We start from the raw sequence: 27980 nt of genomic DNA on the forward strand, positions 1-27980 counted from the left end.
AGGCCCAGCGGCCATGGCTCACGGGCCCAGCCGCTCCGCGGCATGTGGGAATCCTCCCAGACCGGGGCGCAAACCCGGTTCCCCTGCATCGGCAGGCGGACGTGCAACCACTGCGCCACCAGGGAAGCCCTCTTTTCTTTTAGTAGAAGCTTCTTAAATTATTTTTCTGTTCTCACCCTCATACTGAAAAGAGTAGTACTATTAAAGAATATGGTAGTTTTAGCTACTGACTAATCAGGAAGAATCAGCTACTTATATTTTCTCAACGCAATACTCTTTTCCCCCCTCAAATTGGGTAAAAAAGCAGAATGGCTGAGTTGACATGATTTTTTTTTTTTTTTTTTTTTTTTTTGTGGTATGCGGGCCTCCCTCTGCTGCGGCCTCTCCCGTTGCGGAGCACAGGCTCCGGACGCGCAGGCCCAGCGGCCATGGCTCACGGGCCCAGCCGCTCCGCGGCATGTGGGATCCTCCCGGACCGGGGCGCGAACCCGGTTCCCCTGCATCGGCAGGCGGACGCGCAACCACTGCGCCACCAGGGAAGCCCCTGACATGATTTTTATTGAACATGTTAATAAGCAAATTATTCTCCTCCTTACCTTGATTCTCTCTGCTAAGTTGCTGAAAGCCACAATCATATTCCCAGGCTTATTTATTTTCTTCAGGACTCGGACTGTCTGTGCAAAGAGAGTTGGGGAATAGGAACGTCCATCCTTGGGCACGGTGGCACAGAAATTCTCCTCATCCCTAGAAGGTCAGCATCAGAAAGAAACTGAGCATCAGAGGATAGGTCAAAGAGGGCAATAATGGATGGGTTGAGGAACAAAGTTCCCCATCACTTATATACCATGAATGTTCTTTTGATATAGAATGATTTCTTCTAATTTTTAGGAAGGAAGTCTTATCAAGTATCTCATGACCTTAAAAATATACTGCTTTTCCAAACAATGCAACAATCAGTAAAGTTTATCTTTGCACAGATCAAGGCAGAATGTTGGAAATTCCAAATAACGTCCCACAGGTCGTACAAAATCTCATTATTTAAAACTATAGAAGATTCCTTCATCAGCCAACTAGAAACAAACCATTTCCTTTCTATTTCCACATAATTACCAGCTAGTCATTGCATTGTCAAAACCCCCAGTTAAAACATGAGCAAGGCCTCTGGCCTGCCCAATTAAATCTCAGGTACCCAAGATTTAGGTAGATGGTGCAGATATCTGAAACGAGCTGCTGGGGTTTGAAGTCAAATTCACTGAAGTCCTTGACTTTTAAGGCCCCCATCTTGGGGCCAACCAGGTGCTGCAGGAAGTAGTTCAGCATGGAGATGATGCGCTCAGCCAGGAAAGGATGCACAAAGAGGGATTTGATCTCTGGAAAAAAAGCCAAAGTCTGTGAAAACTCAATCCATTAGCAATCTTCAACTTACAATGTCTTAGAGTTTTACTTGGAGACCTCTGGGGACTGCTATTTTTTTTAAAATTTAATTTAATTAATTTTTTAAAAAAATTAATTAATTTATTGTATTTATTTATTTTTGGCTGCGTTGGGTCTTCCTTGCTGCACGCGTGCTTTCTCCAGTTGCGGTGAGCGGGGGCTACTCTTGGTTGCGGTGCGTGGGATTCTCACTGTGGTGGCTTCTCTTGTTGCAGAGCACGGGCTCTAGGCGCGTGGGCTTCAGTAGTTGGGGCACGAGGACTCAGTAGTTGTGGCTTTTGGGCTCTAGAGCGCAGGCTCAGTAGTTGTGGCGCACGGGCTTCATTGCTCCGCGGCGTGTGGGAACTTCCCGGACCAGGGCTTGAACCCGTGTCCCCTGCATCGGCAGGCGGATTCTTAACCACTGAGCCACCAGGGAAGCCCGGGACTGTTATTTTTTAAAATACATTTTTGGGCTTCCCTGGTGACACAGTGGTTGAGAGTCCGCCTGCCGATGCAGGGGACACGGGTTCGTGCCCCGGTCCGGGAAGATCCCACATGCCGCGGAGCATCTAGGCCCGTGAGCCATGGCTGCTAAGCCTGTGCGTCCAGAGCCTGTGCCCCGCAACGGGAGAGGCCACAACAGTGAGAGGCCTGCGTACCGCAAAAAACAAAACAAAACATTTTCATTGCAGTAATATTAGAAAATATTAGACAAGGAAAAGCAAACAAAATATAAAAACTACTACTCAGATGTAAACACTGTTAACATTTTGTTAATATATGCTTCTAGTTTTTCTGTCCATATTTACATACATATTATGCTTATAAAACAAAATGTTATCATATTGTACATATTCTGTAACTTACTTTTTTCATTAATGATATTGTAAATACCTTACCATTTCAGTAAATATAGGTTCTTGTGCTGTCCAACATGGTAGCCACTGGCCACATGTGACTATTTAAATTAATTAAAATTAAATTAAAAATTCAGTTTTTCAGATACACTAGCCACATTTCAAGTGTTCAATGGCCACATGTGGCTAGTATCTATAGTATTGGACAGTCCAGATTTACAGAACATTTCCATCACATAAAGTTCTATAGGATAGTGACGATTCATACCCTTTTTAATGGCCACATAGTTTTCCAATGTGTGACTGCACCATGAGTTATTTATTTACTCTATCTTTATTGCTGGACATTACTATTGTTTTCAATTTTTTCCTATTATAAGCATTTCACTAATTGATGAATTTCACTGTGTACCTATCTTGTAGACATTACTTCCTATAACAAATTTGTAAGGAACTGCTAGGTCATGGCATGAATGAATGAATGAATGAATGAATAAATAAATAAATAAATACCAAGTGCAACAAGCCAAGTAGTATAAGGCTTGCTTAGTACTGCTGGCTCTTAATTTTTCAATTTTAGTCATTATCTGTTGACTCTACTACTGATGAGAGTTTAGCTCTCATTGCTATCCCTCTTCCCCAAATACAAATTCCCCTAATATATAAACAAATCTTTGGTGAAATAATTTAGACTTTGTCATTAAGATTATGTAAATATCATATACAGCAGAGCCACATAGTATTCTGATGATTATATATATAAAGTAATATGTACTTTATTTTTATTTATTTTTAAAATAATGTATTTTTTAATTAAAGAAATTTTTTTATTTATTACTATTTTTGGCTGCAAGGGTCTTTGTTGCTGCACACGGGCTTTCTCTAGTTGCAGCAAGCAGGGGCTACTCTTCGTTGTGATGCACAGGCTTCTTATTGCAGTGGCTTCTCTTGCTGGGGAGCATGGGCTCTAGGTGTGCAGGCTTCAGTAGTTGTGGCACGCGAGCTCAGTAGTGGCTCGCGGGCTCTAGAGCGCAGGCTTAGTAGTTGTGGCGCATGGGCTTAGCTGCTCCACAGCATGTGGGATCTTCCCTGACCAGGGCTTGAACCCGTGTCCCCTGTATTGGCAGGCGGATTATTAACCACTGTGCCTCCAGGAAAGTCCCAATATATGTACTTTTTAATACTTTTTTTCCCCCCGCTTATTTTCAGAGTACCTATCATTAAATCTTTCTAAACTCTCCACCAGAAATGTAAAACTCTCAAAAATAGTTTTTGGAGATGTTCTTTCTGGAAGCTTCCATTCATCACTCCAATCTGGACTCCTTGTTTTATAGGCCTATGGTGTGGTGGTCATACAAGCTACCTCTATCATCAGCCTGGGAACTTCCTTTGCATCTCTCTTACAGGATTCCACTTTCCTCCTTCATTTTGATGGAGTATATTCATCCTTTTGTAGCTTCTCAAAAAAGGGTACACCGGAAGTAAATTTGATACCTTCATGTCTGAAGATGTCCTTACATTTTACCCTCAAACAGGGTAAAATTGTTTGGTTGGCTATAAGATTCTAGGCTGAAAAGATATTTTCCATCAGGACTGTGTTCCAGCTTCAAACATCAATGCTGTGAAATTCAAAGATGTTTTCATGTTTAAACCATTGTACATAACCTGATTTTTCTCTGGAACCTTTTAGGATACTCTCTTTACCCTGATTTTCTGAAATGCCACAATGATATACATTAGTGTGGGGGTTTAAAAATTCCCTGTGCTGGGTACTTGGTGGCTCCTTTTAATTTAGACTCTCTTAGTTTTGGGGAATTTGGGGGGTATTATTTCTTTGATAACGTCCTTTCATTTTCTCTTTTGACACTTCCTAGATTGATCCTTTATTTTATTGTTTTCTCTTCTAATTTCCATCTCTTTTTCTGTTCTACTTTCATGGAAGAGTTCCTTGAATTTATCTTCTAACTCTTCTACTGACTTCTCAAAATTTCTGAAGTTATATTTTCAATATCCAAGAGCTCCTTCTTGTTCTTTGCATAATCCCTTGTATTGCCTCTTTGTTTCTGTTTTATGTATGCTGTATCTTCTCTCATACCTCTGAGATTATAAAGATATTTTAAAGCAGCAGTCCCCAACCTTTTTGGCACTAGGGACCGGTTTCGTGTAAGACAATTTTTCCATGGACCGGGGGTGGGGGTGGGGTGATGGTTCAGGTGGTAATGAGAGTGATGGGGAACAATGGGGGGCAGATGAAGCTTCGCTCACTCGCCCGCCGCTCACCTCCTGCTGTGCGGCCCTGTTCCTAATAGGTTGTGGACCGATACTGCTCCACGGCCTGGGGGTTGGGGACCCCGTTTTAAAGAGTTTTCATCTATTATCTGTGTTTCACATTAGAGGATTTCCTCAAATGTCTGGTGATCCTTGGTTGTCATTTCATATATAATCAATATAAAAATTATTAATGAAAGGTTTTACTTTGTTTTTAAATACAAAGTCTTGCAGTGTGTATTTTCTACTTATATCACATCTCAATTCCGACTAGCCAAAGTTTAAATGCTTGAGAGCCACATGTGGCGAGTGACTACTGAACTGGACAGTGCAGCTCTAGAGGGAGTAGAGATAAATATCTCTGTTTGATCTACCACATTTAACCAGAGTTGAAGAATATTTTCTTCAGGTAACACAAACACCCCCAGATATATTGATATGGCTAAGTTGTGTCCTCAAGAAAAATGATACTAACTTATGCTTTCTGGAAGTTGTGTGAGGATGACCATTATTTCCTCATTCCCATGTCAACAATGGACAACATCATTCTTTTTGAAGCTTCTCTAGTGATTCACTTCCTCTCAGACTGTGGAGGAGGATACTGTCAACAGAGTCTCAGTGGCCTGATCCCTCAAATGAAGCAGATCTTAACCACTGCATGTTTTGGGAAAGCAGTGTGTTGTATACTTACCTGATGTCAGAAAGGCAAGGGTACCAATTGTTTCATTGGACATGATGTTATGGAAACGTGCCAGCTGTCCAAACATCTGTAGGCCAGCCTCCTTCTCTCGGCGGGCTTCTGGAGTCAGACTGTCCCATTCACCTCGGTCCTTCTCAATTTGTTGAATTTTTATCTTGCTCAAATACTACAGAAATCAGAGGTGGAAGGTATCAGAGAACAAAGTGTATTGAAGGGAAGATGATATTTAAGAGGTCCTATTTAAAATCTAGTCCACTAAGCTGGGAAAACCACGGACTACCTAAGAGACATGAGGCTTTATTTCTCAGCACAGGGCTGAAGTTTAAAAAGAAATTGTGGGGTGACTTCCCTGGTGGTCCAGTGGCTAAGACTCCACGCTCCCAATGCAGGGGACATGGGTTCGATCCCTGGTCGGGGAACTAAGAATCCTGCATGCTGCAAGGCACAGACTTTAAAAAAAAAAAAGACAAAAATAGATAAAAAAGAAATTGTGGGAAAAATTGTTTCAGCCTGGGTAGACTTATGGGTAATTCCCCTGGAAATTATATAGTCTATGAAATAGAAACGAGGATAAATTGTATATGAAATATTGGTAAAAGCAAACAGGCTACAGGGAAAAAAAAGATGAAAGATGAACCCCCCCCCCCAAAACTGCTTATCAAAAAACAAAGCTCTATCAAATATGCAAAATGTCTGGAAGGAGAACCATAAATATTTAAAACCCCCTACCTCTCACCATTCTTGCTGTTGTAGCAAGCATGTTAAACTTACAGTCCCATGAAAACACTGTCTGTGTCATTCTGTCACATAGGTCTTGCTTAGAAACGTCTATTTATTACAGGACTTGTTTTCTAAGGCAACAGATCTAAAATCTTCAAGTATGGGATTATGAACAAAGCAGGAACATTTTCTCACAAATTAAATACAAGTTACTGGGAGATTGCTAATCAATACGAGGAGTGTGTGGGCTATCCAACAGGCTACCCTCATGATTTACCTGCTTTGTCTCCCTTTGGGTCACTGCCCTATCTTACACCTGTCGCAGATAAGGGAAGTTTTTTTTTTTTTTTTTTTGCGGTACGCAGGGCCTCTCACTGTTGTGGCCTCTCCTGCTGCAGAGCACAGGCTCCGGACGCACAGGCTCAGCGGCCATGGCTCACGGGCCCAGCCACTCTGCGGCATGTGGGATCTTCCCGGACCGGGGCACAAACCCGTGTCCCCTGCATCGGCAGGCGGACTCTCAACCACTGCGCCAACAGGGAAGCCCTAAGGGAAGTTTTTATAGGAGCAATAAGCAGCTCCACAAGGGAGGGTTAAGCTGAAGGAACTGAGAGGCCCCCAGGTGTATACTTTGTAAAACTCTTGTTTCAGATATAGCTAAAGATTTGGGAGGCAGTGGACAGATGAAGAGTACTAATGACTTGGAGTTTTTATGTGAAAAAATAACCCAAACCAGAGATTTTTTTTCCAAATAGTGGTATAAAAGTCAGGATCTTGGGCTTCCCTGGTGGCGCAGTGGTTGAGAGTCCGCCTGCCGATGCAGGGGACGCGGGTTCGTGCCCCGGTCCAGGAAGATCCCACATGCCGCGGAGTGGCTGGGCCCGTGAGCCTTCCAGGAAGATCCCCCATGCCGCGGAGTGGCTGGGCCCGTGAGCCTATGGCCGCTGAGCCTGCGTGTCTGGAGCCTGTGCTCTGCAATGGGAGAGGCCACGACAGTGAGAGGCCCGCGTACCGCAAAAAAACAAACAAACAAAAAAAAAAAGTCAGAATCTTTTAGGAAAGAGGGCTAAGAATCATTGCCTTGGTCAGTCACTGTTACTGATGTCTTGGGATGGAAGAAAGTTGAAAGCCACTAACTGAATGAAGATCCTCTGATTTCTTTTTGTAGTGCTAGACTGATTAGTTCTGCCAGTGTACCTTAGTTTGGCCTTTCACACTTTCTTTTCCACTCTCTGCCAAAATATCATCCTAGCTCATAAGGCCCTTGGTCTTGGTCTCTAATGGAACAATACCTATCAAACTCTACAAGGGCAAGGTTGGTGGTACATTACTACTTGCAAATTTTTGTGTCCAAGACTGGTACTAGGGGACTGCTAGCATAAGGATTGCTCTATTATGACTAAGAGGTAAAAAGTATGTATGATGGCATAAGGGCAATTAAATCTGTTTGTTTGTTTTTTTACCTGTATGGCTTCATCCAAAAGGAAGATGGCATCGTTCATTAGCAGGTTAAGAAAGCGGAGGAAAAGTGGGGGATTCATGGCTTCTAAATTCTTAGAGGCATAGTCAGCCAAATCCTGTAAGTCCCAGCCCAAGAAAAAAACATTTTAGTACTGAATCACAACCCATTGGGGATTATGTGGAGCAAAACTCAGATAACTCAATTTTGGTTTCACCAAAAACATTCTCACCTTAATGCTCTCTCGATAGGTATCTGTTCCCCACATGTACCTGAGGATGGGATACATGGGGCGGCGGTAATTAAACTTCTGCTCAAACTGATGGGGGTCTCCTGGAGTAAGGTAAGAGCAAAACATCAGCAGAGGTGGTGCTATTAGAGAAAAGGCAAGAGCTTATGTTTATGTGTAGCCATTTTATAAAAATTCTGAGTGTGTCAAGGCTACCGGCAAGACCTGCCGTGGGAGTTTATGAAGGCCTAGAATCATAATCAAGTGTTTGCTTATCTCCTTACCGACAGAACAAGAGGGAGACATATAAACGATACAGTACTCAGAAAAGGACAAGGACTGAGCTGCAAAATAAAAGCCAAGGGAAACAAATGCTTCCATATCCAAACGTAGACTACTTATCAGACTTTGAATGAGGCCTCTGAGCTGGCCATGGTGGCAGGGCCAGCCACGTGCAGGATGGGCTACTAAAAGTAATTCCCACAGTCTTCATGGATTAACATCCCAACTGTGTGGCCAACTGGTTCTTTTTTTTTTTTTTTTTTTTTTTAAATATTTATTTATTTATGGCTGTGTTGGGTCTTCATTTCTGTGCGAGGGCTTTCTCTAGTTGTGGCAGGCGGGGGCCACTCTTCATTGCGGTGTGCGGGCCTCTCACTATCACGGCCTCTCTTGTTGTGGAGCACAGGCTCCAGACGCGCAGGCTCAGTAATTGTGGCTCACGGGCCCAGTTACTCCGCGGCATGTGGGATCTTCCCAGACCATGGCTCGAACCCGTGTCCGCTGCATTGGCAGGCAGATTCTCAACCACTGCGCCACCAGGGAAGCCCCCAACTGGTTCTTGATTACTCTGAAAAATCAGGCCAGGAGCTAAAAATCTGAGGCTTATACTGCTTTTGACATGCCAGAGGTATCACCAGAGCTCTACAGGTTGGGTCATATAATAAAGAAGGGGCATGGGATTTGGAGTCAGGAGACTTAGGTTTTCCTTCTGGCTCCACTTTATGCAAGTCTCTTACTCTTTCTCAACTCCCACTTCCTCAGAAAATAAAACAGGAATTATAATACACCCTCTAATATTACAACCAAAGGGTCGTAGTGGCTGTATAATGAGATAACTGCAATGATTTATTGTGCAACTTCTTATATATTATAAAGATTTACATACACTGCCTCAACCATCACTTCAACCTCTTTTACAAATGAGGAAACTAAGTCTCAGAGGTAAGCAAGTAACAAAGTCAAAATTCAAATATGGAAAAACAGTAAAGTGTTAAATGTCTCTTTAATGTTAATTGTATTTATCACTGGCTGGTAGGACATCCCCTTTAAAAGGGGTCTTAAGTAACTGCTTTGCATATCTTGTTTACTGGTTGAGAGGGGGTACTGTTTACTCAAGACATAGCATCTCAGGATTACAGCTCAAAAGGGCATGAGAGAAAGGGAATGTTGCCTGCTGTTATTCTTAATCTAACAATTAAACTGTACGAGAGTTAGACCGTCTGGATAAGACAAAAGAATATCTCAGTCAGCACACTGTCTCATTATCCACCATTCTGTAATTTTGAGGCAGAGAAAAATAAAGACCCGGGGTTTTAACTGGACAGCCTAATTCATTTGAGTATGATTCTATCAAAAATTATAGTAAAGTTGTTAACAGTATGCGTTTTTCTTTTTTAAGGTGAGAGAGACCTGATTCTACCACTTAGTTGTATGACATAAACACATAATTTAATCTTTTTGAGCATCCATGTCTTCATAGGTAAATGGGGATAATAGAGTAAAACTTTCCAGATGGTGACAGATTAAGGAAACAATGTGAAAAAAGCACTTAGCATCAAGGGTAGCACATGGTAGGTATTCAATAAATGATGGCTTATATTTTCCTGACATTTAAAAACTGATCAGCGATGTATCAGTTTCTCGGTTCTAGACTGCTTTCTTTACCTGTAAACTCAATGTCCACAAAGACCTTGATTAGAGCTTCTGCAAGGTGGGATGCATAGGGAAAGTTGCAGAACACACGTTTCCGGTGGAACACACTGGATACCAAGGGATTTGGGGTCTGATCCATGTGGGGCATCACTGCTTCCAACACCTCAGCGAGTTTGGCCCTTAGGTGGGGATTCTTCATCCTATGAATAGGGCAGAAAGCAAACTGAGAAGGCAGAAAATTTAACTCCCAAATTTGTAACTATTCTCTCCATATGAGGAGTCAAAACATCATATATCATCTGTACAGAGAGTTACAGGAGAAAACACGACTCCGCAGTTTTAAGTCGGTCAATTTCTGGGGGATATGCAGAGTGTACCATTCAGCTCTTTAAGATCACAGCTTACCAATTACGAGGGTGAGTACTTAAGTTTCTATTTAATGCTCCGCCATTCTGTTTACTTCTCTATAACAATGCATGACTATTTACTATTCTCTGACAGCTTCATCTGGGATAAACTTGCCTTTCCAAGCTTTCTGAGGCTAAGGGCCAGGATATAATTATTGCATGTTACTTATAATGCATACCATGTGCGCCTAATCCTTGTTGACTTATGATTTTTCATTAGGTCTGCTCAGTTCAGTGAAGGACTGGCTTCTACCTATGTCTCACTGACACGGCTCAGGGGATTGTGGATCTTTTCTTTGTGCAGCAAATTCTCACTTACGTACATACCGTTTCCTTTGGCCTACCACCAAAAAATCAGAGAAGCAACTCTACAGGTCGAGCATCTTCCTTTGGGAAGGAGGACTAGAAGCTATGAATGGTAAGACTTGAGATCAGAGAGCATTTACCCAAGTTTACTGCTCATCCAACAAAGAATTTTAAGAGCAAACTTTGTTATCAGACATTAGAAGATCATTAGCACCTGGCAAGGTCTCTGGCATTAAGGTAACTATTTTAACCAGGGACTAGCAGTGAAATTCCCATCAGGTACCTTATATGCAGGTTCAAATTCTCTGTGGGCAAAGTCCTTTGTTTATTATGCCTCTCAAGTGTGGGATTTTGGGCTACCCATAAGGATAGTCAGGTGATTCATTAATGTTAACACAACTTCTGAAGGCAACCCCTTATGATTCAGGCTTGTTTATTTCTTGGTTTAGAAGTCTTCTGAATGTTTTGCAGCTCTAAACTGTGACAGAGCCACGCTTTCAGCACTTCACCTTTCTATGCTTCCAGTGAAAATGGTGATAAAATGAAGGACATGTTCCAGGGAATCTGCTGATGTCTCCAAGATGTCATCGGCAAAGCGGCGGAGAAAAATGAGGAAATCACCCAAGTTATCTGCAAAAAATTCTGAGAAAGAAAATATTCACTGGAATTAGCCAAACATCTGACTCTTTCAATTTTTATTTTTATCCAAGTAAACAGAATAGTAGAGACATAAAATGTTAACACACCAATGCAGTTTAAGAAAGTATACTGATAGACATACACTTCCACACTCAAGGTTAACTGTGCATTAAAATAACCCTTTAGATGAAAAAGAATCTTGAATAGAAATGATTAGATGACTATGGTCTTCACTCTCCAGGGTCCTCCACTGGTCCTTGCCTTCTAGTATTTATGCCCTTGTATATCTCCGCCTACACTATTCCAGGGTAGAAGACACACTATGGGGCACATAGAAGTGATGGCATGTCATTTCCAATAATTAGGTTATAAAAACCTACAGCTTCCATTTTGGTTCCCTGCTCTGAGAGAAGCCACCTGCCATACCATTAGCAGTACTAAGGAGAGTCCTGTGTGGCCTGGAAAAGAAGCCAGCAAGCATCTGAGGTTTGCCAACAACCACACAACTAGGCTTGTAAGCAGATCCTCCAGCTCTGGTCGAGTCTTCAGATTCCCACGGCACTGGTGGACAGCCTGGCTGCAACCTCACGAAGGACCAGAGTCAGAACCATGCAGCTAAGCTACTCCTGGATCACTGAGCCGTGAAAACTGTGTGTGATAATGTTTGTTGTGTTAAGTTGCTATGTTTTGGGGTAATCTGTGACTCAGCAATAGATGCCCAGTACAGTGATCAAGAACATGTAACCTGATTTTGACGGACAGTTTCTGCCGACCCCTCACCAACATACATACATACACAATCTCACTTCTGGGTTAACCAAGAGGAGATGATTTTTTTTTTTCTAAAGAATAGCACAGGGGGGTGGGTCAGACAAATAAATTTATAAGTTGAATGACAAACAACAGTAATGATAGAAACTAACAGCTCTGAAAACCCTGACTGCACATCATCCTTTGAAGACTATTCTCTTATCTGCACAGCAGTGGCGGCACAATGCTGAGGAACAAGCTATCAGTTCCCCCAGGCTTCAACCAACAGACATTACCTACAAGTTTGAGTTGTTTCTCCAAAAACAGCTGAATGATAACTAAGGAAGGATATTTTGAGGATTAAACTTCCAACGTGACCCAGTTAAACTTAGATGGCTATAAATAGGAAGCTCCCAAGGGACAGCCTGCTTACCTGGCACGTAAGCCAAAGAACTGTAGCCATCTGGCAAAGGAAAAGTTAGCTCTATCAGCTGTGAGCCCTCATTGCCTATGGCCAGTTGAACTAGGAGAACAGCCATGGACACCTGCAAATTTAGGCAGTTTTGCAGCATTTGCGGCTCAGTCATGGCAGTCTTAGTAGAAAGATAAATGGTCATCAGTCGTTCAAACTGCTCACGGAGGTTGTCAGCAGCAGGGCTAGAACTTTGCTGAGCATCCCGCCAGGCTACCTGCAGCCGATGCAGATTTTGGTTGATTTTTACCATCTGATCATGCAACCTGCCCCCAAGAAAGCAGAAAAGACTGGGTCAGGAAGCTCATACAGGGACAGTTGAGTACAGACAGTTTTTTTTTTTTTAAATTTTAACATCTTTATTGGAGTATAATTGCTTTACAATGTTGTGTTAATTTCTGCTGTATAGCAAAGTGAATCAGCTATACGTATACATATATCCCCATATCCCCTCCCTCTTGCACCTCCCTCCCATCCTCCCTTACAGACCATTTTTGAAAACCAAATCCTCACTTATTTATTCTATTATTCCCTTCTAGGATGTAGGGAGCTGCAGTTGTGATGACACAGAAGGCAATCACAAAAGTTATTGACAGGACAGAGGTGGGGGCATAGCACCGGGAAAACGTTACCAAGTATTCAAGAATTGAATCTAATTACATAGATTAGTTGTCTTCGGCTGAAATGCACCATCCATAGAATGGCTCGGTTGAGCAGGGTGTAGATTGGGCTTTTATTATGTACAATATATAACCATCAGGCAAAGTACAAGAAGCCCAGCAGGATAGTTTGACATCACACAAGTGCAATGATTGTACCTGGATGTGGTTATATAGACAGTCTTTCCATGATTAGTAGAGAACTAAAGCTGGTGAGAAAGGAGTCTAGATTACTAATGACCACATATCAACCAGTAGCCACCTATGATGCAGCCTAACAGCAGCTTCCAGCCCTCTGATGCTCAATATAAAATTAAATGATTCTTCAAAAAGGGTCAGCCAAATGTTCTCTAATGAAAGGAAGACCCATAATTCAATGTTATAGATAGTTGTGTCCATATGTACAGTCCAAAGTCATTCTTGGCCTTGCGGATAACGTCTAGGGTTAGCAAGCCAATACTGGCAAACTAGATGACATTCATTTTTGTGTTTGAATCTAGGTGGCTGAACAGGTTAAACACATGCTAAATTGTTATCTATTGTCTCACTTAAAATGTCAATGATAGGGATAGAAAATGTCTCTAATAAAGATATAATTTCATTTTTCCAAAAATTTGCTGAGTTTTGAAAAATGCTGTGTCAGTTTAAGTATCCCGAAAAGGCATTAAAAAATTGCTGTCCTCAATATACCTTCCTATAGACTGTGAGTGAGTAGCTATTTTCTCCCCTTATTTATACTTGTCACAGTCAGCTAAATCAGAGGGAAAAAAAAATCATAGCATGACATACGGTTAGCCAGAACCAGACCATTTTTGGAAGTCATACACTTTAGCTCTCAAATCTTTACACTTCCAGAATCCTCCTTATCTTTGATACATAGATTTTTATGTTCCTACTGATCTTACTGAAATACCTTTTAAACATTTAATTTTGTCAATTTTGTCTCTATACCATAGAGTAAAGCTTTCTCTTTTTTCATCAGGAGTAATAAGTAATAAAAATTCAAGAGCAGAATGTGAAATGTTAAATGAAAACAATTCCACTTTAGCAGATGACAAAAGGAAGATAGTGATTTAAAAATTTGCAAGTTTAGAGAAAAATACTAGTGTATCTTTAATTTTAAAAAGTTTAACAGGTCAAAAATTAAAAATAAATTCAAGTTATATGGATAAAGCCACTTCATGTAGACACAAATAAATGCATATAATGCCCTTTTCCTACTAGATCCTAATGTCAGCCTTCAGAATAAAGTGAGATCGTTATCTGTAAGACGCACTTTCAACCTTCTGGTTATCAACACAACCAAGCAGTTCTTTCCTTATGACATCAGAGGAGTTACCTGTGAAATCCCAAGTACAAGGTGTACTCTGTCAGGACAAGGTTTTCTGTTACAAGGTTGTAGTTCTGAGGAAACTTTGGCTCCCGCACAGCTGGGATCAAACAGGTTTCTTTGTCCAAACCTCAAAGAAATTAAAAGGAAGAGTAAATGACTTGCCACAGACATCTATCTTGGCTCCAGTGTCCCCTTATTCTAGTTCAACTTCCATCCTGCTATTAGTGAATTAAGTAATATCTTCTTAAAAACAAATCTTCTCACATTCCTACTCTCTTGTCTAAAAATGTAATTTCGCTTCTCAGTCCATAGAAATGCAGTTAAATCTCTTTAGCTTGATCATGAAATCACCAACAATTAAAAGGAATGATAGCACTGTAGATTTTTCCAGGGGATAGATAATAGATCATTTGTATCTATTCTGTGCTTTTCTGTATTTAAGATTATTTGCTTGTGAGCATGTGTTACTTTTATAATTAGAAGAGTTATAAAACTGGGAGGAAATAGATCAAGATTGAGTGATTCATTTTGAGTGGTAGAATTAAGAGTGATTTTTCTTCTTTTCCCTTCTCTGTATTATTTGAGTTTTCCCCAATATTCTTCCTCCCTAAGCTAATATTTCCTGCTAATTCCCATACCCCTTCCCCCACCTACCCCTTGCTCCAGCCACATTGAGCTTCTCACTGTTCCTTAGTTAAAACATCACACAGCTGTGTACCTTCATACTTGTTTTTCCCTCTATATAAAGGGCATCCTTTGTTCCTTTGCTTGATAAACCCAGCTCATTTTTCAGGACTCAGCTATGAAGACCTCCAGCTTCTGTAGAATTAATCATTTACTCCCTCCTCTGTGCTCCTGTAGATTAGCCCTAGACCATATTATGATGATCTGTTAACATATCTGCTTTCCTGTGGAGACTCTGAGTTCAAAAAGGACAGGGAATGTACTTCATTCATTTTCATAAAGAATGAATGAATGAGCGAATATCCAAGTCCGCCAAATTCAGAAAGAAGGTCTCATTAAAGGACAACATCTAAAAAATAACAGTTTAAAAAAGTTTGTCTTTTTAAAACTCATAATAGCTTTTCTTTTTGCCTCATCTTCTTTGAGAAAGAGGGACCTCTGTGAAAAAGGATATAGAAGTGAATGGCTTAGATGTTATGCACACACTGTTTTGAGAAGACCAGCTCCCCCTTACCTCTCATGTGTACATTTTTTATTTTTCGTTCTTCATCATTCAATTCCTTCAGGGCACAGTAAGTGGGATTAAAGGTGAGGAGCCGAGAGGATCTGGGTTTGCAAAATGGCTGGCATAACTTCAGGAGAGCAGCACCCAGATTTAGAAAGAAGGCATCCGAGGCATACATTTGGAAGAAGATTTCTGGCATCTGATTGGCCCAAATCTTGGTGCGGCCTGCATTTGCATGCAAACAGTTTCCAAGCCAGGACAAGATACAGTGTTTGGTTTCTGGAGAGAGCTGGAGTAAGTTCTTCAACATCTGGTAGATCTTTTCATGGAACCGAGCCATGAACTGTTTAACCAGAAAACACAACCACAGAACATTCCAGTTTCACAATCCTAATATCTGTTACTCTCAAATTTTAGCCACTGGCAATTTCCAAAAATACACGAATCCTAATCTTCTCCCTCACTCTCCCTGTGCCTTACGCCACCATTTCTGAATAAAAAAAAAAATTTTTTTTTTTCTGGGAACTTTTTTTTTTTTTTTGGCGGTATGCGAGCCTCTCACTGTTGTGGCCTCTCCCGTTGCGGAGCACAGGCTCTGGACGCGCAGGCTCAGCGGCCATGGCTCACGGACCTAGCCGCTCCGCGGCACGTGGGATCTTCCCAGATCGGGGCACGAACCCGCGTCCCCTGCATCGGCAGGCGGACTCTCAACCACTGCGCCACCAGGGAAGCCCTTTTCTGGGAACTTATAAGAGGTTTCCTGATGAGCTGCCAAACTGCAGGTAGCATTTACATAGCTTTAGAGTAGCGGATGGTAAACTTTTTCTGCAGAGGGCCAGATGATAAATATTTTTGGCTTTGCATGCCATATGGTCTCTGTAGCAACTATTCAACTGTACCACTGTGGCATGAAATCAAGCCATAAACAATACATATACACATGGGCATGGCTGGGTTCAATAAAACTATGTACAAAAACGGGCGGCAGGCTGGATTTGGCCACTGGTATAATTTGCCAACCCCTGCTTTAGAAAGTTGTGATGACGGGAGATTTAAACTGCCCCCAATTCAACCATCTATTGTCATATGTTGGCCAGACTTCCACCATAATTTATGCTAAGAAGCCCAAAAAGAGAGGACATAAGGAGGAGGAGGAAAAGGAAAACAATTTGGCTTTTAAGATGGAGTTCAGTCAGAAGATTTTAGGAGCTAAAGTTATAAGAAATAGCTTGGTGAGAAAAATGAGGATTGAGAGCAGGTAGCTGTGCTACAGCACAGGGCAAAGAAGAGCAGCAGCTTACTCTTAAACCACACAAAGGTTTGTCCTCTGCTCCTAGCGCCTGCTAAAAAGAGGGCCATTTCTGTACATGATTATGGTAGAGAGCCAACCAGATTGATCTGCTTTCCCAAAGAGGCTCAAACAGCCTTATCTGCATCTGCTTTCTGAGGAAACGATACTTAATCTAAGATCAGGGGGCTGGGATACACCGGTAAACAGCTCCACCTGGTGAATGTTGGCCTCTTGTACTTTGATCTCCTGGGGACTGGAACGAGATGGATTCAGGAAGTAGCCATGGTTTTCTACTACACCCGGAGTCTTTAATAAGCAGGAGATATTCAGGATTACTCCCAGCAAGGTCTTCTGGTACATCTGCCCATTACTAGGATCCTTGGGCTGAATGTATTCTACAAAAACCTGCAGGAGAAGACAAGCCTAGTTATTTGTCTGTATGATGAGATAAATGATGGGATGAGAGGGCCTCAAAGAGTTAAGACTATACAACAACCAATGTATCTTTCTCTTATTCCATAGGTAATATTACACTGCCCTCAGGATAGGGAAGCACAGAGTATTAAGCTTCCAACTCAACTGAATACATATGAGCTTTCAGACCTACCTTTGCCATATCCTTTTGCCTAGTGAAATACAGAAGAATGTCCAGATATGCGTACAACAGGATCTGGCAGAGTTCTAGATCTTTTATTCGGCCCAATAAAATATCAAACACTGGAATCATGACTTCTGGAAATGTTCGAACTTCCTCATCCAGTATCAAGGCTTCGATGACCTCATCCAGAAACTCAGTTACACCTTCAAAATCTGACAGAAGACAAAAGAGAAAGAGAGGAGGCCATAAGAATTTTTAGATGCCTTTACACACAGCTCTTTACTCTTCTGATACTTTTGATAATTCTATTGGTATTCAACCTCAAAGGTCAAGGTGTGAGCTCTCTTCCTTAATTTACGCTGGAACCATAGTGGCTCTGAGGCTTTCTAATGCAATTAGAGGAATGTTACACTTGGAAATCAAATGTAGAAGCTCATAGATGTTGCTTATGTACTCACGGCCTCCTAGGATGGCTTCCAACATCAAATCTACCAGTTGCTCATGGATGTTTTGGTCAACATAGATCTCTGGGGTGAGGAGAACTGTTCGGGTATTGGACACAGTGAGGTTCCTGCACTGCACAGCAAAGGGTAGCAGGTTCTCTGGAACTTTGGTAATCTGGAAACAGCAATGAAGAGAGGGAAGAGGCTAGCTCTGTGACCTGGCACAAGGACAGATACAGCAAATACAAGGGAAAAGACACTGTGTCCCAAAACAGTAGTGCTTTCCTGTGGATGCTTGAAAAGCCATGAGAGTTTTTTCTGTGGTTTAAGGAATCACCTAACTGTTAGAAATTCTAATGCTGGAAGTGATCAAGCTTAGTCTACTCTGTTACATACACCTTAGTGGAAATGAATTTATCAGACCTTTTTTTTTTTGCATTACGCGGGCCTCTCACTGTTGTGGCCTCTCCCGTTGTGGAGCACAGGCTCCGGACGCACAGGCTCAGCGGCCATGGATCACAGGCCTAGCTGCTCCGCGGCATGTGGGATCTTCCCGGACCGGGGCATGAACCCGTGTCCCCTGCATCGGCAGGCGGACTCTCAACCACTGCGCCACCAGGGAAGCCCTATCAGACCTTTTTTTTTTTTTTTTTTTTAAGACCTTTTTTTAATAAGACTGTGATATATTAAGACGTTTGTAGAGAGAATAATAGGAGGCACTTGTTAATTGGGGTAAGGGGTAGACCCCAAGCCACAGAGACTAAAACTTTAGAAGATAAACTAACAGTGTCTCTGATATCCAGTTCCAGATGTAATATGATGTATATAAATTGATATAATAGACACTGATCTTGGGACTTCCCTGGTGGTCCAGTGGTTAAGACTCTGTGCTTCCACTGCAGGGGGTGTGGGTTCGATCCTTGGTTGGGGAAGATCCCGCATGCTGCACGGCACAGCCAAAAAAAAAAAAAAAGACATTGATCCAATTCTTTGGCTTATGTGTTAAAGTCATACCCAAGAGGACAATAGACTACTCAATAGGGATTATTCTTTTACCTCTTCCTTGGCTCTTTGGAAACAGGAATAAAGGTAACAAAAAATGTGCCTCTCCCCTGCATCTCGATCAGCAGAGAGATTCAACGTTGTAGAAGAGGTCATGTTAATCAAGTGGTTGCCTGGATCTTGAAGTAATAAGCGAGTGAAGACAGCCTATTAAGAAAAACAAATAAACAAAAATACTAAATCAATGCAAAGTTAATTTATTTTTAATTTTTTGATGTATTTTTTATTGAAGTATAGTTGATTTACAATGTTGTGTTTCAAGTGTTCAGCAAAGTGATTCAGTTACACACACATGTATAGCTATTCTTTTTCAGATTTTTTTCCATTATAGGTTATTATAAGATATTGAATATAGTTCCCTGTGCTATACAGTCGGTCCCTGTTGTTTATCTATTTTATATGTAGTAGTGTGTATCTCTTAATCCCAAACTCCTAATTTATCTCCCCTGACCACTGCAAAGTTTATTTTAGAACATCAAGATATAAAAGATAATTTTGACATAGGTTATTATAAGAGTCACAGAACGTAGAACAAATGGGGAAAAAAGGGCTGTGTATCATTACTTTAGAAAATATTACATATACAAATCTAATTGTTTATGTAGTTATCCTAAAGCAAGCTTAAGTGTCTAGCATAGCCCCTAGCACAGAGTAAGCATTAAAAGAATATCTGTTGAATGGTATGGCGAATCGGAGATTAAACTCATATGTGAAATCTACTACTCTGCATCATTGCTGACCTCACTCAGACTTATATAAACACAGTTTAAATGTACTGGGTTGGCCAAAAAGTTCGTTTGGGTTTTCCCATACCATTGTACAGAAAATCCCAAATGAACTTTTTGGCCAACCCTATTATGAAGTTAAACTACAAGTTGTCAAATCTTCCCTATCAAACTTTTATTCCTTTAATGTTAATTAGGCACCTGTAAGGTAAAATGCATTGTTTTGATTTTGGAAAAGATATAAAAAAAGAGATGGACCTTGGCCTTGATAAATTAGTGTCTACTGGAGAGAGAAGACAGGTTCATAAAGAAGCCAAGACAGGAGCCAGAAAGAGACAATTCCCATAGGATATGCATGGAGATTACTGCCGGAGCCCGGAGGAGAAAATAACTCCTACATGGCAAAACTCTGTAAACAGGATGGCATTTTAACTAGGTCTTAAAGGATGGGCAGATTTGGACATGGGACCATGGTAGATGAGAAGATTCCAAAAGAGGAACACTACAAACAATGTAAGAGATGGAGCTAAGCAAAGTCATGGTTGGAGAAAGGGGAGCAGAGTTCAGCTGCAAGGCTAATTTTTGCTGAAGGCACATGTAAGGAATGTAAGAATGGTACCTGCTCTACGTTGTTCATATCAAGCCAGTCTTGATCTTCCAGGTCTACTGCCATTTCTTCCAAATACACACAACGGCTGGGGATGCCATTCCCACTTTTCAGGCTTGGATCACCTGGGAAATGGTTTTAATCTGGTAGGTTAAGCTAATGCTTCTGTCTTATACAGACAACTGATCTTGATGGCATTTCTCTTGAACCCCAAGTTTGACTCAGGTAATATCAGAATGATCTTGACACACAGAGCAGTATCTAAAGATTTAAATCTTTTTTACCCCTCAAAGAGTATGTGCTTTGTTATAAATCTAACACCATGACATTTAAAGAGTAAATCCCAGACATCAGCACTAATTCTGGGGTTTAACTACAGATACGGCACAGAGGGGAAACACTATCTGACCCTTCTTGCGGCTTTCATCTAAATGTTTAGGTCACCTCTGAGAAGAAAATGGATTTAGCTACCATTCCCATTTCCCTTATAAGGTAGTAAAGGCAGTAGCTACATGGCTCAGTCACTATCAAAATAGAAATGAAAGTTGTATCTGTGTCAAAATTCTGCTTTAGGTCACATTAAAAGCTTCCTTGAAATATAAACCCTGTGTTCCAGGGAGTATGATGGGTTTGTTTAACCATCAGATACAATAAGTTTCTAGGAGCAAGTCCCTAGCCTAAGCAGGAAGGGCAGAGTAATAAATACACGGGCTACAAATATGTAACTCACTGTTGTCCAGAGTGATGAGGAAGATCCTTTGGATCATGTGATTGATGTTGAGTTGCTCACATATTTCCTGCTGTGAACGGAATGAGCGGCTAATCTCAGCCACAGAGTAATCAAATTCATCCAGGCTCTCTGACACACTATTATCTGAGTCATCTGGGCTGGCTGGGAGTTCATCTGCCAGAAAATGTAAGTCATTAACAGTTACAATGCTCTCTTTAAGAGAAAACCAAGTTCACATGACAAATGTAACCAAGAGGAGGATAATTTTGGGTGTTAAATAAGTTAACTATCTAATTAGTGAACATCTCAAGTCAGGCAACATCTTTTTTTTTTAAAATTAAGGTATTATTGACATATTAGTTTCAGGTGCACAACATAATGATTCGATATTTATATATATTGTTAAATGATCACTACAATAAATCCAGTTAACGTCTGTCACCATACGTAGCTACAAATTTTTTTCTTGTGATAAGAATTATTAAGATCGACTTTCTTAACAACTTTGAAATACACAATACAGTACTGTTAACTACAGTCACCATACTGTTTATTGCATCCCCATGGATTCTTTTTTTTTTTTTTTTTTTTTTTGGCGGTACGCGGGCCTCTCACTGTTGTGGCCTCTCCCATTGCGGAGCACAGGCTCCGGACGCGCAGGCTCAGCGGCCATGGCTCACGGGCCCAGCCGCGGATCTTCCCGGACCTGGGCACGAACCCATGTCCCCTGCATCGGCAGGTGGACTCTCAACCCACTGCGCCACCAGGGAAGCCCCCCCATGGATTCTTTGTAACTGGAAATTTGTACCTTTTGAAACCCTTCACCTATTTTGCCCATTCCCCCCGCCCCTCCGCCTCTGGCAACCACCAATCTATTCTCTGTATCTATCAGCTTGTTTTTTTTTTTTTTTGCGGTACATGGGCCTCTCACTGTTGTGGCCTCTCCCGTTGCGGAGCACAGGCTCCAGACGCGCAGGCTCAGTGGCCATGGCTCACGGGCCCAGCTGCTCCGTGGCATGTGGGATCCTCCCGGACTGGGGCACGAACCCGTGTCCCCTGCATCGGCAGGCGGACCCTCAACCACTGCGCCACCAGGGAAGCCCAGCTTGTTTCTTTTTTTTTTTTTTTTTAATATTCCACATAAGTGAGATCATATGGTATTTGTCTTTCTGACTTACATCCCTCAGCATAACGCCCTCAAGGTCCAACCACTGTCCACCTGTTGTTGCAAATGGCAAGATTTCTTTTTTATTTATGGCTGAATAATATTCGTGTGTGCGTGCGTGTGTGTGTAAAATTACATCGTTTTCTTTATTCATCCGTTGATGGACATTTAGGATGTTTTCACATCTTGGATATTGTATACTGATACAATGAACATGGGGGTGCATATATCTTCTTGAATTAGTGTTTTTGTTTTCTTTGGATAAATACCCAGAAGTGGAATTGCTGGATCATATGGTAGTTCTATATTTATTTTTCTTAGGAACCTCCATTCTATTTTCCATAGTGCCTGCACCAATTTACAATCCCAGCAACAGTGCACAAGAATTCCCTTTTCTCCACATCCTTGCCAACACTTGTTATTTCTTGTCTTTTTGATAATAGCCATTCTAAGAAGTGTGAGGTGGTTTTGATTTACATTTCCCCAATTAGTGATTTTTTTTTTCCAATCGATTAGTGATGTTGAGCACCTTTTAATGTACCTGTTGGCCATCTTTGGAAAAATGTTTATTCAGATCCTGTGCCCATTTTTAAATTAGACTCTGTTTTTTTTGCTATTGAGTTGTATCAGGAAACATTTTAAATACAGAATTCTGAAATCCCTGGCTATAAAATCTACCACATTTTAAAAACCAAAAGTTTTATTCTTTATACTCATAATTAATTGTATTCCAAAATGCCAGCAGTAGCAACACTATCTTCCCTACAGAATCCTAGTGGGCAAAGAACTATCCAATAGATCAGTATGCCTTTAATTACATTAAATATGGCTTGGGGCTTCCCTGGTGGCGCAGTGGTTAAGAATCCACCTGCCAATGCAGGGGACACGGGTTCGAGCCCTGGTCCGGGAAGATCCCACGTGCTGCGGAGCAACTAAGCCCCTGCGCCACAACTACTGAGCCTGCACTCTAGAGCCCACAAGCCACAACTACTGAGCCGGTGAGCCACAGCTACTGAAGCCCACGCGCCTAGAGCCTGTGCTCTACAACAAGAGAAGCCACCGTGATGAGAAGCCCGCGCACTGCAATGAAGAGTAGTCCCCGCTCACTGCAACTAAAGAAAGCCTGTGCACAGCAACGAAGAAGACCCAATGCAGCCAAAAATAAATAAATAAATAAATAAATGAAACAACAACAACAAAAAAAACAAAACTTCATAGACTAAAAACTATCCTAATTGTTCTTTTAATGGGCATTTCTCTAATTATTAGTGAGACTGGATTTTTTTTTTTTTTTTTGGCTGCACTGGGTCTTTGTTGCTGCACGCGGGCTTTTCTCTAGTTGAGGCGAGCGGGGGCTACTCTTCATTGCAGTGCGCAGGCTTCTCACTGTGGTGGCTTCTCTTGCTGTGGAGCACGGGCTCTAGGCGCATGGGCTTTAGTAGTTGTGGCTTAAGGGCTCTAGAGTGCAGGCTCAGTAGTTGTGGTGCATGGGCTTAGTTGCTCTGCAGCACGTGGGATCTTCCCAGACCAGGGCTCGAACCCGTGTCCCCTGCATTGGCAGGCGGATTCTTAACCACTGTACCACCTGAGAAGCCCGAGACTGGATTTTTAAAGTAACTTGATTACCATATATAAATCATTTCTAACTTTTTTTTGGCCGCACTGTGTGGCATGGCATGTGGGATCTTAGTTCCCCAACCAGGCATTGAACTCATGCCCCCTGCATTGGGAGCATGCGGAGTCTTAACCACTGGACCACTAGGGAAGTCCCTGTTCCTAACTTCTGTTGTTTTTCCAATGAGTTACTTTTTTCTTACTGATTGTATCGTTTTATTTTTTATAAAGCAACTTACAAGAGCTTCTCAGAATGGCACTCATGCTAAAGGGGTATATAAGTAGGTTGTTCATTAAAAGCTACACACAAGTCTGCATCTGCTTTTTTGCTCTGCTGACAAAACAGTTAACTCTAAAAGTCCAGGCAAAACTCGCAGAAGCAAGAGTTGTGGGACTTCCCTGGTGGTCCAGTGGTTAAGAATCTGCCTTCGAGGGGCTTCCCTGGTGGCATAGTGGTTGAGAATCTGCCTGCCAATGAAGGGGACACGGCTTCGAGCCCTGGTCCGGGAAGATCCCACATGCCGTAGAGCAACTAAGCCCATGAGCCACAACGACTGAGCCTGTGCTCTAGAGTCCGTGAGCCACAACTACTGAGCCTGCATGCTGCAACTACTGAAGCTCACGCACCTAGGGCCCGAGCTCTGCAACAAGAGAAGCCACTGTGATGAGAAGCCCGCGCACCGCAATGAAGAGTAGCCTCCACTCGCCACAACTAGAGAAAGACTGTGCGCAGCAATGAAGACCCAACGCAGCCAAAAATAAATAAATAAAATAAATAAATTTATTAAAAAAAAAAAGAAGAAGAATCCTCCTTTGAATGCAGGGGACATGGGTTCGATCCCTGTTCGGGGAACTAAGATCCCACATGCTGCGGGGCAACTAAGCCCGTACTCTAGAGCCCGTGCCCCACAACTAGAGACCCTGTGTGACACAACTACTGAGCCTGCGCGCTCTGGAGCCTGTGTACCACAACTAGAGAGAAGCCCTCACACCGCAATGAAGATCCTGTATGCCGCAACTAAGACCCAACACAGCCAAATAAATTATTAAAAAAAAATAATAATAAATAAAAAATAAAATATCTTAAAAAAAAAAAGAAGCAAGAGTTGCTTCACTGTGGTGACTTTAGTAAAAGTGAAGCTCAATAAAGGAGGCCAAAGGTTTTGGTAGAGTACTAACTGCTGGTGGAAAACAGGTTAGATCAGGTGGCCTGACAAACTCACTGTAAACAAACTAAGATGATGAGGTGCCAAAATAGTAACAGAAGGGTATGCACCTGATTTGTCCCCACTGCTTGGTGCCTGCAGTGCTCCCAACCCTACCCAGCCTTATGTCTGTTTATAGCCAGAAGGATGAGTGTTCTGTCACTCTATTCCCTTCTGAATTCCAAGAGTAATAGGTGCTGATTAGCAAAATTTCCCTCAACCACATACTTAGAAACTTTCTCATTTCCTTATTTTTCCAATTCCTCACTCTCCATTCTCACCTACAATCTCTTAATCCAAGGTTTCCCATTCTGATGCTATATTTTAGAAATCTGGGAAAGTTTTCAGAGACGGAGACGCAGAGCTGCCTATTTCTATCACATTAAAAAAGTCAGCATTACATGTATTTCTCCCTTGTTTCATCCATCACTTTGTCTACTACTCATGTGTCTTCCCCTGACCTCCTTTTTCTTTTTTAACAACATTTTTAAAATTTATTTTTGGCTGTGTTGGGTCTTCGTTGCTGTGCGTGGGCTTTCTCTACCTGTGTTGAACAGGGGCTACTCTTCGTTGTGGTGCGTGCGCTTCTCATTGCGGTGGCTTCTCTTGTTGCACAGCGTGGGCTCTAGGCGTGCAGGTTTCAGTAGTTGCAGCACGCAGGCTCAGTAGTTGTGGCTCACAGACTCTAGAGCACAGGCTCAGTAGTTGCGGCGCACGGGCTTAGTTGCTCCACGGCATGTGGGATCTTCCTGGACCAGGGCTTGAACCTGTGTCCCTGCATTGGCAGGCAGATTCTTAACCACTGTGCCACCAGGGAAGTCTCCTGACTTCCTTTTTATTCAATCCTAATCAGAGTAAGGCCACAACTTAGCTACATGTCTGAATACTTCTGAAATAAACAAAATAAAGGGAAAATATAAACATTTCTCCTTTCCTAAAAACAATAACACTATTATTCTTTTTTGAGGAAGCAGAAGGGGAGCAATTTCTGGCTTGAAAGATTGTGAATACCCTCAGAAGACTAATATATTTGAGAAATAGCATCCTACTTTTTTTTTTTTTTTTTTTTTTTTTTTTTTTTTGTAGTACACGGGCCTCTCACTGCTGTGGCCTCTCCCATTGCAGAGCACAGGCTCCAGATGCTCAGGCTCAGCGGCCATGGCTCACGGGCCCAGCCGCTCCACGGCATGTGGGATCTTCCCGGACTGGGGCACGAACCCGTGTCCCCTGCATTGGCAGGCGGACTCTCAACCACTGCGCCACCAGGGTAGCCCCATCCTACTTCTTCCAGTCCATATGTTACCTTATAGGAGGGAGGCAGACTTGATCTTAATTTTGGTCCCAGATGAGGAAAATCATTTTTCTGATTAGTAAGATATTATCCTAATTTTTTTCACATTAAGGTTAAGGATCAGATTTTCCTAGATGTCTGTTCTGAAAGCAGTAAGTTATGAAAGTGGCCATTCTACGGAGTGAAAGAAGCATTCTGCTTGAGATAGACTCTGAAGCACTTGGCTTAAGAACAAATCTCATTTATTTCTCTACAGGTCAAACAGCTTTTATAATTCTTCCTTCAACACAACTGCTTTCTATAGCTGCATGTGACTTGCTTTCCACACCTACGCCTATAACCTCAGTTTCCTATGTTAAAAAAAAATTAGTATCTTTGTTAAGTATCTTTCACTAGGTGATTTTTAAAATAAAAGAGCTTGACAGCTTTGGGATCATGACTGGCATCTGTTACTCTGGAACCACCTGTTATCTAGTCTCTTTTTTATGCAGGGGATAGGACAGGGAGAAGAACCCAAAACAAAACAAACAACAAATACGAACAAAAAAACCCACTTCTGCCCTAAACTTAAATTCTAGTTGCAATTAAGGACCCAAAGAATACTTAATTTGGGAAGACCCCATTCTAGGTCATCTCATCTGCTGCTACTGGCCCATCCACTTACCAGATTGCTGTTTCAGCTGCTCTTTTTGGACTGCTGCAAACTGCTTGGCATCAGCCAGGGAGCCAAAAAGAGCAGCAAAGGGGTTACTTGAGATGTTGTTGTTATTCTCCTGGTCTGTCATTTCACTTTAAAGTATCCTCCATCCAGACCTAGGGGGAGGGGCTATAGAAAGGACAGGTATTAGACGCCGAAGGGCAGATAACACAACAGTTATAATATTATCATAGTTGTTTCTTCTCCCATTTCTTGAATACATTTTAAAAGGGTTTGGGTAAGACTTGCCAACTCCTATTCCAAGATTCAAGACAATTTTTGGCAAAATGGTTACAAACCTACCAACTGGACAAGTTGGCTTGATTTGGGGGTGGCTAAAACCAAAACGCTTAAAAAATGTTCAGCTGGAATGCATTTATTTGTTGACATGTTTCTATTTACTATACCTTTAAAAATAGATTAAATAGAAAGAATTACTGAAGTCAAAGAGGAAACTCAGCTACTAATTGTAACAACAATGTGGCACTTAAAAATAATATGACAAAAACTATGGATTTCCCATAAATCCCTAGGCTGGTCGACTAGTTCTCACTCACCATGAGCATAAGGTGGCGCTTGCACAGGCTTCTGTGACTTAAGAGTTGGAGCTGGGAATTCCTCAGCTACGCAGAAACTAAATGTAAGTCTGTATGTCAGATGTGGAATTGCAAACCAGGACAGGAATCAGATTAGCAGCATATCGTGGGTTTTAAATCTATATTAAGCAATCTATCTCTACTTCTAGGCTTATGACTACTGATATTTTTTCCTCTAAAAACTAAATGGTCTTTGCTTAAGTCTATATTTAACTTTCCCTATTTATCTGACTTTACAATACTGAAGAAACACAAATTCCTAATGTATAATATGAAATAGATATATACCTCAAAGGTATTTAAAGGAGCTGACTGCGCCTGCATTTGTACTCTTCTGATTACATTTCCTCATCCAAGTGCCAAGGGGACTCAGTGGCACAACGGGATGAGCAGAGCTCCCTGAAAGGCTTTCTCCCCTTTCTGAAATTTTAAGGCCACAGCATAGAAATACAACCCTGAAAAGGGTGAGAAGAGACAAAGGGTATGAATATTCTGCTTACAAGGATGCTGAACTGCTACAAGGACAGAGGCCTTAGAAGGAGTGGGGTCAGGGACACAAATGTGGGAGGAAAAAAAAGAATGTTCGGTCTACCTTTAATTAATTGAGTTAAGACTCC

General features: G+C 41.7%; 1 protein-coding gene across 1 annotated transcript in view; it reads right to left on the reverse strand.

Moving 5' to 3' along the window:
* UBE4A (ubiquitination factor E4A) overlaps nt 1-27980 on the reverse strand; it is a 36572-nt gene that overhangs the window by 4802 nt on the left and 3790 nt on the right. The window contains exons 2-18 of the mRNA XM_007124159.4: nt 26735-26896; nt 20796-20969; nt 20078-20190; nt 18728-18880; nt 17687-17846; nt 17238-17440; nt 16844-17035; nt 15349-15682; nt 14157-14277; nt 12120-12424; nt 10807-10939; nt 9597-9784; nt 7653-7753; nt 7425-7538; nt 5233-5407; nt 1190-1370; nt 597-744 (exon numbers count right to left, since the gene is read on the reverse strand). Of these exons, the coding sequence (XP_007124221.1) occupies nt 597-744; nt 1190-1370; nt 5233-5407; nt 7425-7538; nt 7653-7753; nt 9597-9784; nt 10807-10939; nt 12120-12424; nt 14157-14277; nt 15349-15682; nt 16844-17035; nt 17238-17440; nt 17687-17846; nt 18728-18880; nt 20078-20190; nt 20796-20969; nt 26735-26855 (2916 nt within the window). The 5' untranslated portion in view covers nt 26856-26896. The remainder of the gene's footprint in view (nt 1-596; nt 745-1189; nt 1371-5232; nt 5408-7424; nt 7539-7652; nt 7754-9596; nt 9785-10806; nt 10940-12119; nt 12425-14156; nt 14278-15348; nt 15683-16843; nt 17036-17237; nt 17441-17686; nt 17847-18727; nt 18881-20077; nt 20191-20795; nt 20970-26734; nt 26897-27980) is intronic.

The sequence above is a fragment of the Physeter macrocephalus genome, chromosome 16 (genome assembly GCF_002837175.3).
Source record: "Physeter macrocephalus isolate SW-GA chromosome 16, ASM283717v5, whole genome shotgun sequence".
Classification (NCBI taxonomy): Eukaryota; Metazoa; Chordata; class Mammalia; order Artiodactyla; family Physeteridae; genus Physeter; species Physeter macrocephalus.